General features: G+C 40.7%; 1 protein-coding gene across 1 annotated transcript; it reads left to right on the forward strand.

Annotated features, from left to right (window-relative positions):
* The first annotated feature begins 3,107 nt into the window (after positions 1–3,107).
* LOC124150897 lies at positions 3,108–17,211 on the forward strand. Its single transcript, XM_048393766.1, has 4 exons — positions 3,108–3,180; positions 6,448–6,882; positions 14,805–14,945; positions 16,730–17,211. Exons 1-4 carry the CDS (start codon positions 3,138–3,140, stop codon positions 17,161–17,163), a joined length of 1,053 nt encoding a protein of 350 aa, XP_048249723.1. The 5' UTR covers positions 3,108–3,137; the 3' UTR covers positions 17,164–17,211.
* Positions 17,212–18,249: the final 1,038 nt, after the last annotated feature.

Below are 18,249 nucleotides of genomic sequence, written 5' to 3' on the forward strand. Positions count from 1 at the left end.
TGAAAAACTGTCTCAGTGAGTGGTCCGTTGGTGTATCTGATGGTTATCCGCGCACCACACGTCGTTCTATTGTAGGTTCAAGTTGTGCCACTGTGCATTTCTAAAAGGCAAGAAAACATGGACTTGTAGCATCTGGTTGACAACAAGAATGTATGTATGCCAGAGGATGGTTGGTTGGTTAATTGTTGCTTAACCCCGCACTCAGCAATATTCCAGCTATAATATGACAGCTGTCTGTAAATAATAAAGTCTGGACCACTCAATCCAGTGATTGACATCATGAGCATCGATCGGCGCAATTGGGATCGATGACATGCATCAACCAAGTCAGCGTGCTTGACCACCCGATCCCGTTAGTCGCCTCTTTCGACATGCATAGTCGCCTTTTTACGGCAGGAATGGATTTGCTCAAAACCTATTCTACCCGGATCTTCATGGGTTAGCAGGATGTGTTGTAACATGATGACAGAATGTAAATAAATATCCGCCCCTTCAACATTGTGTGCGTGCCTGCATGTCTGTCTGTTATCTGTTTGTCACACTGTGTGGCAGGTGCACGGTCCAGCGTCCTTGCATTTAGACATAACATCCGTCATATCAGGCTGTCCCAGCTTTGAAACAACGAGGAACACTTTCACTGTGATGGGCTTCTACCGATAATAAATGTACAGTTAGTGGAATGGTTGGTTGGTTAGCGCCGCACTCAGTAATATTCCAGCTATATGACGGCGGTCTGTAAATAATCGGGTCTGGACAAGATAATCCAGTGATTGACATCATGAGCATCGATCCACGCAATTGGGATCGATAACATGCATCAACCAAGTCAACATGCTTGACCACCCGATCCCGTTTGTCGCCTCTTACGACAAGCATAGTCGCCTTTTACGGCAAGCATGGGTTGCTGAAGACCTATTCTACCCCGGATCTTCACGGGTAAGATCCCATTGGGGTGTTATGTGTTATTGCGACTGATGTCCCACTGCCCCTGTTGTCCTGAATTAGAAGCACCAAACAAAGGGGGCTGTCTGTTTGGACTTGTGAGAAGAAATAATCAAACAGCTTTATGTAACACAAATTGGGTGATTTCGAATGTTACCATTTCATCTATTAAACTTTCCTCTCTCAACTTTTGAAACATATATTGACATCAACCAGCATTGTTTTGTGTTGCAGTTTAGCTCCTGTAAAATTAAACCATTAACGTATTGTTACCTGTTTCCAAGTTGAAAAGCCAAGGTTAAACCGAACAGTGGCAAGTCCAGGAATAGATGTAATTTGTAATTAAGTAAATAACAAAAGAGCGGAAGATCCGGTTGGAGCCCCGGCCGCGTCATACCAAAAGACGTTAAAAGATGGTATTTGTTGTTACCCTGTCTGGCGCTCGGCATTAAGGGGCTAAAACAAGGACTGGCTCGGAGGCAGTATACTGTCTCTGAGTGGGGTATTCATGTTAAACTGCGGCATGGTATCTCAGTGAGCTGGCACTATAAATCGGCATCAGTCCGGACTTGTACAAGCAACCATGAACGTCGCTACATAAGTTTATAACGCGACGTTAAACCCTATTACAATTTACCTCATTGAGTAATTAACAACACATATTGAAATACACAGGATTGGGTTAAAAAAAATTTAATTCAATGGGTCAAAATATGTGACAGCAATTTTTAAAAGGCCCACTTACTTTAGACAGAGCAGTCACGATTGTCTAGAATTTGCCACAGTCGAATATCACCAGTCAGGAAACAGTGTTGGAAGTAGGCAGACAAATCGATGTTTTAACTTTGTATGCGTCCGCACTGGACAAGAAGACATAAGGATAGCATTCCCAGGCTCAGCATGCAGATTCAAAGTGTTAATGATCAGCTCTGCACAGGGCACCGGAGGTCAACAACAAATTTCCAGGGTCGATTAATCAGAAACCAGGCCCTAAGATATCGAGCACAAACAGCCAATCAAATCGTTGTCCACTCGTGCCAGGCCATAGGTGTTCACGTTACTGACCAGACCAAATTAGAAATCGTCTGCATGCTGGGCGACTGTTTGCTGTACATGTACGACACTTTCTGGCCAGACGCGAAAGGTTTAGGGGGTAGATAAAACTGGGATATTAGCCGATGGTCTCATGAAAAGTTTTCGGATGACACCAGATTCACTTTGGACTTCCTGGATAGGAGTGGAATTGTCTGGAGGCGTCCTAATGAACGCCATGCGAACATCAACTTAAAGGAACGGGGCGTCGACGGTTTGTAAACAGTAGCGTATTCGCCTCCGAGCGTACTTAGCTCCGCTTTTCTTATTCCGTTTCTGATCCAGTATAGGCTTAACAAATGACCGAACTTTTCTAAACAAACGCACTTATTCTGAATTAAGAATAAAAGGCCTAATATAATGCAAGCCTTAAGGGAACTATACATATTATTGTTTTGCATAATTATATAGCTATACTACAGTGAGTGAGTTTGGTTTAACGCCGCTTTTAACAGTATTCAAGTTATATCACGGCGTGTTTGATTAATGTTGGAGGAAAGCCCGAAGTGATGCAGGTCTCAGACGTTTACCACTTCGGTGAAACCCTCGAGCACGGGTATGGTGCTGACAAGCCTCGAAACAAAATCGGGATTCGAACCCCCAATCATAGCTTTCTGGCGTGCCCAAAGGACGCAACTCTGCGAAGCGAAACGCGGCGCCTTAGACGACTGGGCCACCCGTGCCCCCTAAATATATATAATTTATGTATGTATATGTATATATGTAATGAACCTACGTTCACGTCTGTTGACATGAACATAATAAAAAAAGTAAATACGTAATCTTTGTTAGTGGCGGCAATAGGAGTAAGGATACAGATGGGATCTTGGATTACTTCTACATGCCTCCATATTTAATGAACAATTATTGAATTACAAGAATTGCACAATGTTTCATGAATTTGTTTTGACTGTTTCAATTCACGTGGCAGTAAGTTCTCGCCACACTTCAATACGTAAATACATATGTGTTATATTCACTGACAGACACGAGCACATGTTGCAGTGATTGTATCTATATCCTGGTACACCCATGCTAATGACTTTCACACCTGTATGCTTTATAACCATCTCTGCACGAAGGTATACCTAACACTTGCAGAGATGAACCTATGCAGTATCTTCCTTGGGTTGGTGGTCCTTGCGGGTAAGTGGAAAATAACTTATGTACAATTATATGCAACGGTGATGATTGAACATCGAGAGGGTCCCCCTAGACAGTGAGTTAGATACTTATTTTCCATAAGGGACATCCTTTGTTGATATGCGGATTGTATATGTTAAAAAAATTAGTAGTTACTTTGTCTCACAGTGTTACACTGTGTCCACCGCCTTTTTCCTAATACCTGTTAACACAAAGGGAAATGTTAATTAAAAAAAACGGCTACATGCATAATCAGTATGTATTCATTGGTCCTGCTTTCAAAGATGACTAACAAATACGGTCTTCATACGGTTGGTGGTACTTTTGGACAAGTTAAAATCGGTTAAATCTGCCAACAGCAGTGACCTTACTCATATGAATTGTAACATAATGTAAGCTACACACAAACACACATCCAGGTATATGTATAACCCATAAACGTGTTTCCCATAGGAAAATATATTTCCGTAATGCTTACTAAATCAAGAACCACTTACTGTATGCCTACACGCAAAAAACCGACCTGCGTATTAAACGACACTACAGTAGAATTTTATATCTTAAGGGTAGAATCAAAATTCTGTTCCCTTATTGGCCGTGGTATTTTTCAACGGAAACATAAGCATGTGTTTGTTGATTGGATCCATTATGTTCTCAAATACACATCAACCCTGCACGTATCATAGTTTTTCCACAATGGTAAAACGTACGATAAGCACCCAGGAAATAGCATTTGCTATTAAAATTTACAGACGAGAGACCGTAGGTTTCTTCTTGCAAGTACTTGTCAATTAACTCTATTTTCATTCACCCGTCTCCATAATGTTATGTATGTAACGGCACGTGAAGATCCGGGGTAGAATAGGTCTTCAGCAACCCAAGCTTGCTGCAAAAGGCGACTATGCTTGTCGTAAGAGGCGACTAACGGGATCGGGTGTTCAGGCTCGCTGACTTGTTTGACGCTGTCACCGATCCCAACGATTTTGATGTTGTCAATCACTCTGATTGTCTGGTCCAGACTCGATTATTTACAGACCGCCGTCATATAGCTGGAATATTGGAGAGTGTGGCGTTAAAGAACAAACCAAACCAACCAACCAACGTCAGTACACACGTATTCTAGAAATCTGCTGTGGCACAATGCCTACTCCAATACTTGATAACAGCTGTAATAAGGAATGCAGTTGACTGGGTCGTCACCGGATGTCACACATTTAAGATCATTTGGACGGGCAAGGGTGGGTTGATGCAAGGCATTTTACGAAACTTTCATTTATTTTTTTAAATTTGACTTGAAAGTTCATTTTAAGACAACATATGCTGACATGTGTTCACTAACAAAACAATGAACAACAGTGCATCGCTAAATCACAGTTGTGTGAATTTGAAATAATTTACAAAATAGTTTGAGACAGTCCCATTGTCTGTGACATGAAATTGCGGATGTCGCTCATATTTGATCCATGTAAGTTATCAGCTCAACATTCGATTAGATTTCGTTGTACATCTTTAGATACAATCTATTGTGTATTATCAAAGATGGTGAGCTGAAATGGGGTACAACAAGTACCATCGAATCACGAACCTTCCGCTCTCCGGGCGGACGCTGTATCATTAAAGTGAAATATGAATATGAAAATCGAGGGAAAGTCATCTCTTCCGACGCATTATCGACACTATTGATTTTTCCTGTGACGCCAGCTACTGTGCCGAGGCGCGGGTAATGTTTGTTGAACAAGATGGACAGTACTAAATAGAAGGCTGTTTCATCCAAAATATTAAAATGTGCTCAGTCTATTTATCCTGAAGTCCAATTATGTGTAAAGTTTCTTTGTTAGATTTGTTTGAATGTAGCACTGGTGTTCGTCAAGTTTGTGTTCTCAGCCACTATTTATGTCCATTAGTGAGATAGCACAGGAAATCGAATCATCTTGTATTTTTGGCATTCAGTCATATCAAGACATAGTGCATTTGTTCTTCTTACTGTTCATTTGTGGTGGTGTTCTTATTTATGATAGAAAATATGGTGTCAAATGAAAATATTTGCTATTTATTAGTAAAAGACAAAAGGTGTATTTTTTAAGAATGGGGTATCCTGGCAAAAAGTGAAAAGTGGTATTACCGGAAGCTGTTAGAATGTATTTCATGTTATAAAATACCTGGGAGTTACTTTTTATTAAAATTTGTTTTGGGGCCATGTAAATGCCAGCACATGGGCTGAGAAGATATTGTTCTATGTTTTATTATAACTTTTAAAGCCAATAAATTTTAAGCCAATCCCTGATTACCTGTTTTTGCTGATAATCGTTACTAAAGTTGCACAAGTTCTACTTGTGGTCGGGTAGCCTAGTAGTTAAAGCGTTCGCTCGTCAATCCGGGTTCGATTTCCGACATTGGTACAACATGTGAAGCCCATTTTCTGGTGTCCCCCGCCGTGATATTGCTGGAATATTGCTTAAAGGGCCGTAAAACCAAACTCACTCACTCACTCACTCTACTTAGTGAATCTGATATACGAGTGTTTTAAATATTAAACTATGTACAGATAAAGGTATGTAAGAGGCTTTTGAGGGTAAAGAAATCTACTGTACTAGGCAAACGTGGTCCCTTCCCCCTTTACATGTTATATATTGGTTTAAGTTATTAGCAATGCGAGATGCAAATAAATAAAATCGAGTCAGACAAACCAGTGGCTGATGCCATGAGCAAAGCCCCACACCTTTAGCGTATGATGAATACATGAACCAAGTGGCAGAGCAAGAGCCATTTCATTGTCATTTCATATGACCCTAAAACTTGATTTTATCATCTGTAATATAAAACTCTTAACTGGCATCCTGAAACTCTCATTTAACAATAAGAATTCATCCTATGAAGTGGAAATCAACATATCATGATATCGACATTCGATATGCGTAAAGTTCTAGTATCTGCACAAATATCATACATTGACCATTTACAAAGCTGATTCATCAGATATGGCGTGATTTTGGTGAAGTTTATTAAAAAATATATTATTTCTTCAAAAGCTATGAAATTGATACTAATTATTTACAGGATAAAAGAAGATCGACAAGCTTTTTGTAAATGTTATACTTTTTCTTCAATTTTGGTTTGAAAGTCACGAAAGTCGGAATATAAATATTATCTCTCTGTGTTGAATGCGCACCTAAACGCAGGGGATATAGATAATTCATTTACCCGGGAGAAATAATGAGTAATTCCCAATAAATCGTTGGTTACTTTCAATGAAAATATATTTTGTTTCAGCTGCAATGGGTAAACCAGTGTACCAGATTGCCTTTTCAACTGGTCTGTCGCATGATGTATTGATTACCCGTGGACAAGTCCTTCGGAACAACAACATCTTCCTGAACGTTGGCAAGGCTTACGACAGACATACAGGGAAGTTCAAATGTCCTCAGAGTGGGATCTACAGCTTCCAAGTCCACGCTATAACTCCACACAAGAAATGGCTATGGCTGGATCTTGTGCACAACAACAATCTTGTTGTGGGTGTTTATGCTCATTCCAGTCATGAATATGACGGTGCTAGCAACTCCGCTATACTGCAACTGAAGAAGGGGGATAAGGTATGGGTACGATCCGGAGGAGCACACGCGTATGTGTTTGGAAGATCTAACCAGGTTTATACGTCATTTTCTGGCTACCTTATCGCGCCATCGTTCGGAGATGTTGTCAGATAAGATTACAAGACGTGAAGGTGTAATAAAATACATGTAGTATAACACCATCCTTTGCATTTACTTGTTGTTTATGGAAAGGATAGAACCATCGATCATACGCTCTTGCTGCCAGCATTTGTCTTTCATCTATAAATGGATGAGCTATGTAGGTAGGCCTTGGTCAGATCATAGTTATAATCAGAACTAGAGATTATAATGTATTGCAAACATCAACATGTTAACGGTGGTGAGCAATACAAATCAAATCAAATCAGGTTCAAAATACATTTTGGTAAGATTTGACACATCACTAGTCATGATGCTCGCGTTACTTAATTTCACTTAGACAAAAGGTGCAGTCGTTGAAAAGCGACCAATACACTCAGATAATCAATCAAGGCACTCACTCATAAAACACCTTGGCAGCACACTGTACTATGATCACGTACAGTTACAGGACCGCCTTTGTGGTCTTGTGGTAGAGTGTCCGCCCGGAGAGCGGAAGATCCGCTGTTCGATTCTCGGTCGCGTCATACCAAAAGACGTTAAAAGGGGGTACTTGTTGATAAACCTTTCTGTCGCTCAGCATAAAAGGGCTCAAACAAGGACTAGTCGGCACAGAGTCAGTTTACTGTGTCTGAACGGGGTACTCATGTTAAACTGCGGCATGGTATCTCAGTGAGCTAGCACTATAAATCGGCATTATTCCGGACTAGTACAAGCAGTCACGCACACACGCACACACACACACACGTGCATGCACGTCGCTATATAAGTGCAATGATCTTGGACGCGACGTTAAACCCAATTTCACCTCACCTCACACAGTAACAGTGACTCATGCCAACACGTGAACATTTAATTTTCATTAGATTTGATTATTTATGCAAAATTAATCAAAGGTATTGTTTTGAAAATCTCTGGAATCGGATAGGTAAGTGAATATAGTTCTGGTCACAATATTTTAAATTTGGCAGAGTTTAGTATTACTCGGCAATCGGTTTGGAGCAATGTCATTTATAACTTCATGATTGATTTCGATACTATGATATTGATAGTTTTGTCTCTTCCTCAAGTATACAACGTCTTTATGACGTTATTGACATCTGATTTAGGACAACAATATATCAAATGTGTCACATCTTTTGCACCTTTTTTCGCAAAACAAATTTCCAAAATCGTTTAGCAAGAAGAACCACAAGCAGACAAAGCAACCATACTTCGTTGCCATGTTATTTCGTATACGGTAGTGTGTATTGCGTATTTCAGTTAGAAACACTCTCATTGGATTGCCTGGACAGACCACCGCCATACTGCTGAATCCGGCTTAAAAGAGCAAATGAATAAAGCAATAAAGACATGTGCACAGCATGTGTGGTGATATCATGGGTGTGTCATATACACACTGACCTTACGCATGTGCAGTGAAACGTGACTGATGCTATCTCCAATTCTATGGACCTGTGAAGCCAATTACACATCATGCTATGTTATTAATTGCTCTGTAACATATGCTACAAACGTTCAAGTCAGCTCACGTTTAAAACTCGCGTGCTTCGACCAACGATCAGGTTTTACTCAGAGTGTTAGTCATGCATGATAACGTCGATGCGGGATTATACACTTTCTACCTTAAATTGTCAAGTATCAAATGATGGGTGGAATATAAGTAAGGATGTTGTTACTCACTTTTTTAGTTCAAAGTTAATTGAGCAAACGAACAAACACTCTCACCTCACACCAGTTACAAAGGTGGTTGTTGTTTTTTCAAACAGTTTTTTTTCCATTTCAATAGTATACAGAGACCATATTAAGGAATCTATGACACAACAGCATGTGATATTAACAAAATTGTACATGGTGGGAGTCATTATTCTTAAACAGGGAATATATGGGTATAAACAAGTGTATAATGTATTCAGAATTGTAATTACGATATTTTACGCTGTGCTTCAATCGATCAATGGTGTAAGAAACTTGACTTGAAGACATGAAAACAGAATCAAATTAGATAAAATTGTTTGCTATAGCAAACAATTTTATTGTCCAAAGACAATACCAGCATGTCATGTGAAAGTAATATCAAGTTTCAGGCCTCTTTTTTATAAATGACTGAACTTGCATACAAATTCCAAGGACACATTCACAATCACAAAATACATGTAAAAGATCTTAGCTATAATTACCGTTGGAAAAGGGAGACACATCATTATCAATCAATTTCATCTGAGTAATTCTTTTTTGTGTAAGTAACTTTGTATATGAATTTATCCTGAAACTCTAACAATTTCACATATCTAATTTCTAAATTGGGTAAATACTTTATTCCATTATATTTTTTATAGATTATATATTTTCCCATTACTCAATTTTTTTATCAAATTTCTTTGAACTGATGAAATTATCATAAAAAAGCCGAGATCCTACATTCGCAATTCCAGGTAATTCCAGGCTGTCTGTAACTAACAGAGTCTAGACCAGACAATCCAGTGATTGATATCATGAGCATCGATCCATGCAATGGGGATGCGATATAGGCATGCATCAACCTCATCAGCGAGCCTGGCCAACCGATCTCGTTAGTCACCTCTTATGACAAGCAATGACGCTTTTTACGGGGACCAGATGAATAAAATTGGTACCCGTTACCCAGCACTGTTTGTCGTAAGAGGCGAGTAAATTGGATCGAGTTGTCAGTCTTGTATGATAGCATTGGTTCATACCCTAACGGCATGGAAGTGTGCCAACTGATTTGTGTGATTTGTTTGTTTGTCTGTTTCTTAACTTCGCGCTCAGCAATATTCCAGCTAAATGATTCCAGACATCACTTTGATTGATATCATGAGCATCGATCAATGCAATGGGGATGCGATGGCATGCATCAACCAAGTCAGCGAGACTGATCACACGATCTCGTCAGTTGCCTGTTCAGACTCCCCAGCCTGGATTGCTGAAAATTGATTCTAACCCGGATCTTCACGGGTCCTAATTTGATGATCAAAACAGTAATTCATAAATGGGTCTATCTTATATTGTTTACGCGATTAAAAAGTTCACCGTAGTACTAAACAACATACTATAGACCCATTTGTAATTCCTGTTTTGCTCATCAAAAATGAGTACATCAACTTAAAACGTGATATTTAATGAACTTAAAACGTTCATAAAATCGCCAGTTTAGGTGTTTAAAGCAATACATGTATTATTAATGTAGAATCGACGATTCATCATTGTTAAAAATCAGGTTTCAGTTTTCTCCAATACACATTTACACAGGTATAATCAGTATATTCATCGATGACATGCATCAACCTCGTCAGCGAGCCTGACCACCCGATCTCGTTAGTCGCCTCTTACGACAAGCATTGACGCTTTTTACAGGGACCAGATGATTAAAATTGGTACCAGTTACCCAGCACTGTTTGTCGTAAGAGGCGAGTTAATTGGATCGAGTTGTCAGTCTTGTATGATAGCATGGTGTCATACCCTAACGGCATGGGAGTGTGCCAACTTATTTGTGTGATTTGTTTGTTTGTCTGTTTCTCAACTTCGCGCTCAGCCATATTCCAGCTAAATGACGGCGGTCTGCAAATAATCTGGACCTGACGATCCAGTGATTGATATCATGAGCATCGATCAATGCAATGGGAATGCGATGGCATGCATCAACCAAGTCAGCAAGCCTGATCACACGATCTCGTCAGTTTCCTGTTCAGACTCTCCAGACTGGATTGCTGAAAATTGATTCTAACCGGGATGTTCACGGGTCCTAATTTGATGATCAAAACAGTAATTGATAAATAGGTCTATCGTATATTGTTTACGCGATTAAAAGTTCACCGTAGTACTAAACAACATACTATAGACCCATTCGTAATTCCTGTTTTGCTCATCAAAAATGAGTACATCAACTTAAAACATGATATTTAATGAACTTAAAACGTTCATAAAATCGCCAGTTTAGGTGTTTAAAGCAATACATGTATTATTAATGTAGAATCGACGATTCAACATTGTTAAAATCAGGTTTCAGTTTTCTCCAATACACATTTACACAGGTACAATCAGTATATTTCATTAATGTTCATAGAGATATACATAAGTATAAGTGTGTAATCCACGTACCTGTGCTGGGGTCTTCAGTTGCCGCCTCCAAGGCATAGATGGTCCGACCCTGGCACTCAGGAACAAGAGCTTGGATGGCGGCAGCCGTATCAGGATCAGCTTCCTCAGCCATCTCGACCCGTGAAGATCCGGGGTAGAATAGGTCTTCAGCAACCCATGCTTGCCGTAAAAGGCGACTATGCTAGTCGTAAAAGGCGACTAATGGGATCGGGTGGTCATGCTCGCTGACTTGGTTGATGCATGTCATCGATCCCAATTGCGTAGATCTTTGCTCATGAATTTATCACTGGATTGTCTGGTCCAGACTCGATTATTTACAGACCGCCGTCATATAGCTGGAATATTGCTGAGTGCGGCGTAAAACAACAAACCAACCTCAGCAAACTCAGTCAAAGTAGTCATAGCATAGTCAATCTAATATTAAAAAAAGATAATTTGATGTAATTTAATATATCTATCTTTCTTATTAAATGATCGATGAAATGACTGGTTATATAATTGGAAACAAGATTAAGCATATAAGTTACCCCTTCTGGCATCGGGGTCAGGCGTTGTATGTAGCAGGACGTGGTGGCGGCTCGTATCTGGTCTTATCTGAGAGTATTAAATGTTACATGAAATTGGATAGAAAAACAGGTGATGTATTGGTTGTTCTTGGTTTGTTGTTTAACGCCGCACTCAGCAATTTTCCAGATATATGACGGGGGTCTGTAAATAATCGAGTCTGGACCAAACAATCCAAAGACTGATATCACGCGATTTGGATCGATGACATGCATCAACTTCGTCAGCGAGCATGACCACCCGATACCGTTAGTCGCCTTTTACGACAAGAATAGACACCTTTTACGGCAAGCATTGGTTGCTGAAGACCTATTCTACCCCGGAATCTTCGCGGGTCTGGTGATGTATTCAAAAGGGATTACAAATGAGTATTGAAGCGTCTATAAATACTTATATCCGGATGTATGTAGCTTTGAGAATGGTTGGGGAAGCAAACTGACATATAAACGTACAAAAAACTAAATGTATCCAACTCATTTGGTATACGCTTGCACCCGATTACATAACACGACTGGGAAACGCTTAATGTTTCGCGATTTCTTTGCATTCATCTAGCAAGTAATGTATGTAGAGGCGGTCGGGTAGCCTAGTGGTTAAAGCGTTCGCTCGTCACGCCGAAGACCCGGGTTCGATTCCCGGCATGGGTACAATGTGTGAAGCCCATTTCTTGTGATATTGCTGGAATATTGCTAAAAGCGGCGTAAAACGAAAACTCACTCGCTCACTGTATATGCTAGCCCTCCTTTCCAAAAACCTGTATCTCTTACAAGAGAAACATATCTTTACGTAGCTTTTCGGTTTTAATAATATGGAACTTCTAATCTTGTATGTGTCTATGTCAGATAGTAAAGGTGTATTTAACAAATATAACTAAGGTACCTTGTTTGTGAAAAATTGTGTCTCAGTGAGTGGTCCGTTGGTGTATCTGATGGTTATCCGCGCACCACATGTCGTTGCTTCTGTTGTAGGTTCAAGTTGTGCCACTGTGCATTTCTAAAAGGCAAGAAAACATGGACTTGTAGCATCTTGTTGACAACAAGAATGTATGTATGCCAGAGAATGGTTTGTTGTTTGATTGTTGTTTAACCCCGCACTCAGCAATATTCCAGCTATAATATGACAGCTGTCTGTGAATAATCGAGTTTGGACCAGACAATCCAGTGATTGACTTCATGAGCATCGATCGGCGCAATTGGGATCGATGACATGCATCAACCAAGTCAGCGTGCTTGACCACCCGATCCCGTTAGTCGCCTCTTACGACAAGCATAGTCGCCTTTTACGGCAGGAATGGGTTGCTGAAGACCTTTTCTACGCCGGATCTTCACGGGTTAGCAGGATGTGTAGTAACATGATGACAGAATGTAAATAAATATCCGCCCCTTCAACATTGTGCAGCGTGCCTGCATGTCTGTCTGTTATCTGTTTGTCACACTGTGTGGCAGGTGCACGGTCCCGCGTACTTGCATTTAGACATAACATCCGTCATATCAGGCTGTCCCAGCTTTGAAACAACGAGGGACACTATCACTGTGATGGGCTTCTACCGATAATAAATGTACAGTTAGTGGATTGGTTGGTTGGTTAACGCCGCACTCAGTAATATTCCAGCTATATGACGGCGGTCTGTAAATAATCGGGTCTTGACAAGATAATCCAGTGATTGACATCATGAGCATCGATCCACGCAATGGGGATCGATAACATGCATAAACCAAGTCAACATGCTTGACCACCCGATCCCGTTTGTCGCCTCTTACGACAAGCATAGTCGCCTTTTACGGCAAGCATGGGTTGCTGAAGACCTATTCCACCCCGGATCTTCACGGGTAAGATCCCATTGGGGTGTTATGTGTTATTGCGACTGATGTCCCACTGGCCCTGTTGTCCTGAATTAGAAGCATCAAACAAAGGGGGCTGTCTAGTTGGACTTGTGAGAAGAAATAATCAAACAGCTTTATGTAACATAAATTGGGTGATTTCGAATGTTACCATTTCATCTATTAAACTTTCCTCTCTCAACTTTTGAAACATATATTGACATCAACCAGCATTGTTTTGTGTTGCAGTTTAGCTCCTGTAAAATTTAACCATTAACGTATTGTTTCCTGTTTCCAAGTGCAAAGCCAAGGTTAACCCGAACAGTGGCAAGTCCAGGAATAGATGTAATTTGTAATTAAGTAAATAACAAAAGAGCGGAAGATCCGGTTGGATCCCCGGCCGCGTCATACCAAAAGACGTTAAAAGATGGTATTTGTTGTTACCCTGTCTGGCGCTCGGCATTAAGGGGCTAAAACAAGGACTGGTCGGCTCGGAGGCAGTATACTGTGTATGTGTGGTGTATTCATGTTAAACTGCGGCATGGTATCTCAGTGAGCTAGTGCTATAAATTGGCATGATGGGCGAGCCGTGCTGTACGACACTTTCTGGCCAGGCGCCAAAGGTGTTTCGGGGGTAGATTAAGCTGGGGTATTAGCCGATGGTCTCATGTGAAGTTTTCGGATGAGTCCAGATTCATTTTGGACTTCCTGGATAGTAGTGGAGGTGTCTAGAAGAGTCCTAATGAACGCCATGCGAACATCAACTTTAAGGGACGGGGCGTCGACCATTTGTTACCTCTTAAGGTAAGCCTCAAGGGAACGATACATATTGTTTTGCATAATTATATAGATATATTACAGTGAGTGAGTTGGGTTTAACGCCGCTTTTAACAATATTCCAGTTATATCACGGCGTGTCAGCATGTTGGAGGAAAGCCCGAAGTGATGCAGGTCTCAGACGTTTACCACTTCGGTGAAACCCTCGAGCACGGGTATGGTGCTGACAAGCCTCGAAACATAAGCGGGGCGAAGCGGGAATCGAACCCACAGTCACAGGTTTCAGGCGTGCCCAAGGGACACAACTCTGCACAGCGAATCGCGGTGCCTTAGACGACTGGGCCACCCGTGCCCCCTAGATATATATGTATATATGTAATGAACCTACGTCTACGGTCTGGTGAAATGAACATAATAAAAAAAGTAAATACGTAATTTTTTTGTGACGGCAATAGTAGTTTGGTGCAGATGGGATCTTGTATTACTTCTACATGCCTCCATATTTAATGAACAATTAATGAATTACAAGAATTGCACAAAGTTTCATGAATTTATTTTGACTGTTTCAATTCACGTGGCAGTAATTTCACGCCATACTTCAATACGTAAATACATATGTGTTATATTCACTGACAGACACGAGCACATGTTGCAGTGATTGCATCTATATCCTGGTACACCCGTGCTAAAGACTTTCGCACCTGTATGCTTTATAACCATCTCTGCACGAAGGTATACCTAACACTTGCAGAGATGAACCTATGCAGTATCTTCCTAGGGTTGGTGGTCCTTGCGGGTAAGTGGAAAATAACTTACGTACAATTATATGCAACGGTGATGATTGAACATCGAGAGGGTCCCTCTGAACAGCAGGTTAGATATTCCATAAGGGGTATCCTTTGTTGACAAGGGGATTGTATTTGTTAAACAAATTAGTCGGTACTTTGTCTTATAGTGTTACACTGTGCCCACCGCCTTCTTCTTAATACCTGTTAACACAAAGGGAAATGCTAATTAAATAAAACGGATACATGCATAATCAGTATTTATTCATTGCTCCTGCATTCAAAGATGACTAACAAATCACGAGTCTTCATGTGGTTGGTGGTACCTTTGGGCAAGTTGAAATCGGGTAAATCTGCCAACAGCAGTGACCTTAGGAATTGTAACATTATGTAAGCTGTACTCAATCAAACATCCAGGTATATGTATAACCCATAAACGTATTTCCCATAGGAACATATATGTCCGTAATGCTTACATAATCAAGAACCACTAACTGTAGGTGACTCAGAATTCTGTGCCCTTATTGGCCGTGGTATTTTTCAACGAAAACCTAAGCATGTGTTTGCAGATTCGATCCATAATTTCTTCCCTGCACCCTGCACGTTTCAGTAGGGTTTTTTTCCACAATGGTAAAACGTACGATAATCATTTGCTATTAACATTTACAGACGAGAAACTGTGGTTTTCAGTTTCCAACAAGTACTTGTTACGTATGTACACGGCCCGTGAAGATCCGCGGTAGAATAGGTCTTCAGCAACCCAAGCTTGCTGTAAAAGGCGACTATGCTTGGCGACTATCGGGATCGGGTGGTCAGGCTCACTGACTTGGTTGATGCATGTAATCGATCCCAATTGCGTGGATCGATGCTCATGAGATCAATCACTGGATTGTCTGGTCCAGACTCGATTATTTAAAGACCCCCATCATAAAGCTGGAGTATTGCTGAGTGCGGCGTTAAACAAGAAACCAATCAACCAACCATGTAAGTTATCAGCTAAACATTCGTTTAGATTTCGTTGCACATCTTTATTTACAAACTATTGAGTATTATTATAGGTGGTGAGGAGAAATTGGGTTTATCGTCGCGTTCAAGATTATTGCACTTATACAGTGACGTGCAGTGTGTGTGTGTGGCTGCTTGTACTAGCCCGGACTGATGCCGATTTATAGTGCTAGCCCACTGAGATACCATGCCGCAGTTTAACATGGATACCCCACTCAGACACAGAATACTGACTCCAAGCCGACCAGGCCTTGTTTTAGCCCCTTAAAGCCGAGCGCCAGACAGGGTAACAACAAGTACCATCGAACCTAGAACCTTCCGTTCTCCGGGCGGACGCTGTATTATTAAATTGAAATATGAATATGAAAATCGAGGGAAAGTCATCTCTACCGACGCACTATCGACAGTATTGATTTTTCCTGTGACACCAGCTACTGTGCCGAGGTGCAGGTAATGTTTGCTGAACAAGATACCTATAGATTGATAGATGGCATAAAGATTCAAATAATGTTAATGACCTACCATGACCAGAACAATATATATTCTTGTTGATATACAAATCTGTATATGGATTTTCCAGATACCCGTGAAGATCCGGGGTAGAAAAGGTCATCAGTAACCCATGCTTGCCGTAAAAGGCGACTATGCTAGTCGTGGGAGGCTATTAACGGGATCGGGTGGTCATGCTCAATGACTTGGTTGATAGGGATAATTCACTTACATGGGAGAAATTATGAGTAATTTTAAATAAATCGTTGGTTATTTTCAATGAAAATATATTATGTTTCAGCTGCGATGGGTAAACCAGTCTACCAGATTGCCTTTTCAACTGGTCTGTCGCATGATGTGGTGCTTACCCGTGGACAAGTCCTTCGGAACAACAACATCTTCCTGAACGTTGGCAAGGCATACGACAGACACACGGGGAAGTTCAAATGTCCTCAGAGCGGGATCTACAGCTTTCAAGTCCACGCTCTATCTCAAAAGAAAAAATCGCTATGGCTGGAGCTCATGCACAACAACAATGTTGTTGTGACTGTTCATGCTTATTCCAGTCATGAATATGATGGTGGTAGCAACTCTGCTATACTACAACTGAAGAAGGGGGACCAGGTATGGGTACGATCCCTAGGAGCACACGCGTATGTGTTTGGAAGAGCTTTTCAGGTTTATACGTCTTTTTCTGGTTACCTTATCGCGCCGTCGTTCGGGGATCAACAATGAATGTTGTCAGATAAGATTACAAGACGTGAAGGTGTAATAAAATACATGTAGTAGAACACCATCCTTTGCATTTACTTGTTGTTTATGGAAAGGATAGAACCATCATACGCTCTTGCTGCAAGTATCTGTCTTTCGTCTATAATTGGATGAGCTATGTAGGTAGGCCTTGGTCAGATCATAATTATAATCAGAACTAGATAATTTATTGCAAACATCAACATGTTAACGGTGGTGAGCAATACAATTCAAATCAAATCAGATTCAAAATACATTTTGGTAAGATTGGACACATCGCTAGTCATGATGCTCGAGTTACCTAATTTCACTTAAACAAAAGGTGCACTCGTTGAAAAGCGACCAATACATTCAGATAATCAATCAAGGCAGGCACTCGTACAACACCTTGGCAACACACTGTACTATGATCACGCACTGTTACAGGACCGCCTCGGTGGTCTAGTGGTAGACTGTCCGCCTGGAGAGCGGAAGATCCAGGGTTCGATTCCCGGCCGCGTCATACCAAAAGACGAAAAAAGGTGGTACTTGTTGGTACCCTGTCTGGCGCTCGGCATAAGGGGGCTTAAACAATGACTGGTCGGCTCGGAGTCACTATGCTGTGTCTTAATGGGGTATTCATGTTAAACTGCGGCATGGTATCTCAGTGAGCTAGCACTATAAATCGGTATCAGTCCGGACTAGTACAAGCAGACACACACACACGCACACACACACGTGCATGCACGTCATTATATAAGTGCAATAATATTGGACGCGACGTTAAACCCAATTTCACCTCACCTCACACAGTAACAGTGACTCATGCCAACACGTGAACATTTAATTTTCATTAGATTTGACTATTTATACTAACTTAATCAAAGGTATTGTTTTGAAAATCTGATATCGGATAGGTCAGTGAATATAGTTCTGGTCACAACATTTAAATTTAGCAGAGTTGGGATTACTCGGCAATCGGTTTGGAGCAATGTCATTTAAAACTTCATGATTGATTTAAATACTATGATATTAATAGTTTTGTCTCTTCCTCAAGTTTACAACGTCTTTATGACGTTATTGACATCTGAT

This window comes from Haliotis rufescens, unplaced genomic scaffold, assembly GCF_023055435.1.
Source record: "Haliotis rufescens isolate VD_foot unplaced genomic scaffold, xgHalRufe1.0.p SCAF_12, whole genome shotgun sequence".
NCBI classification, from domain to species: Eukaryota; Metazoa; Mollusca; class Gastropoda; order Lepetellida; family Haliotidae; genus Haliotis; species Haliotis rufescens.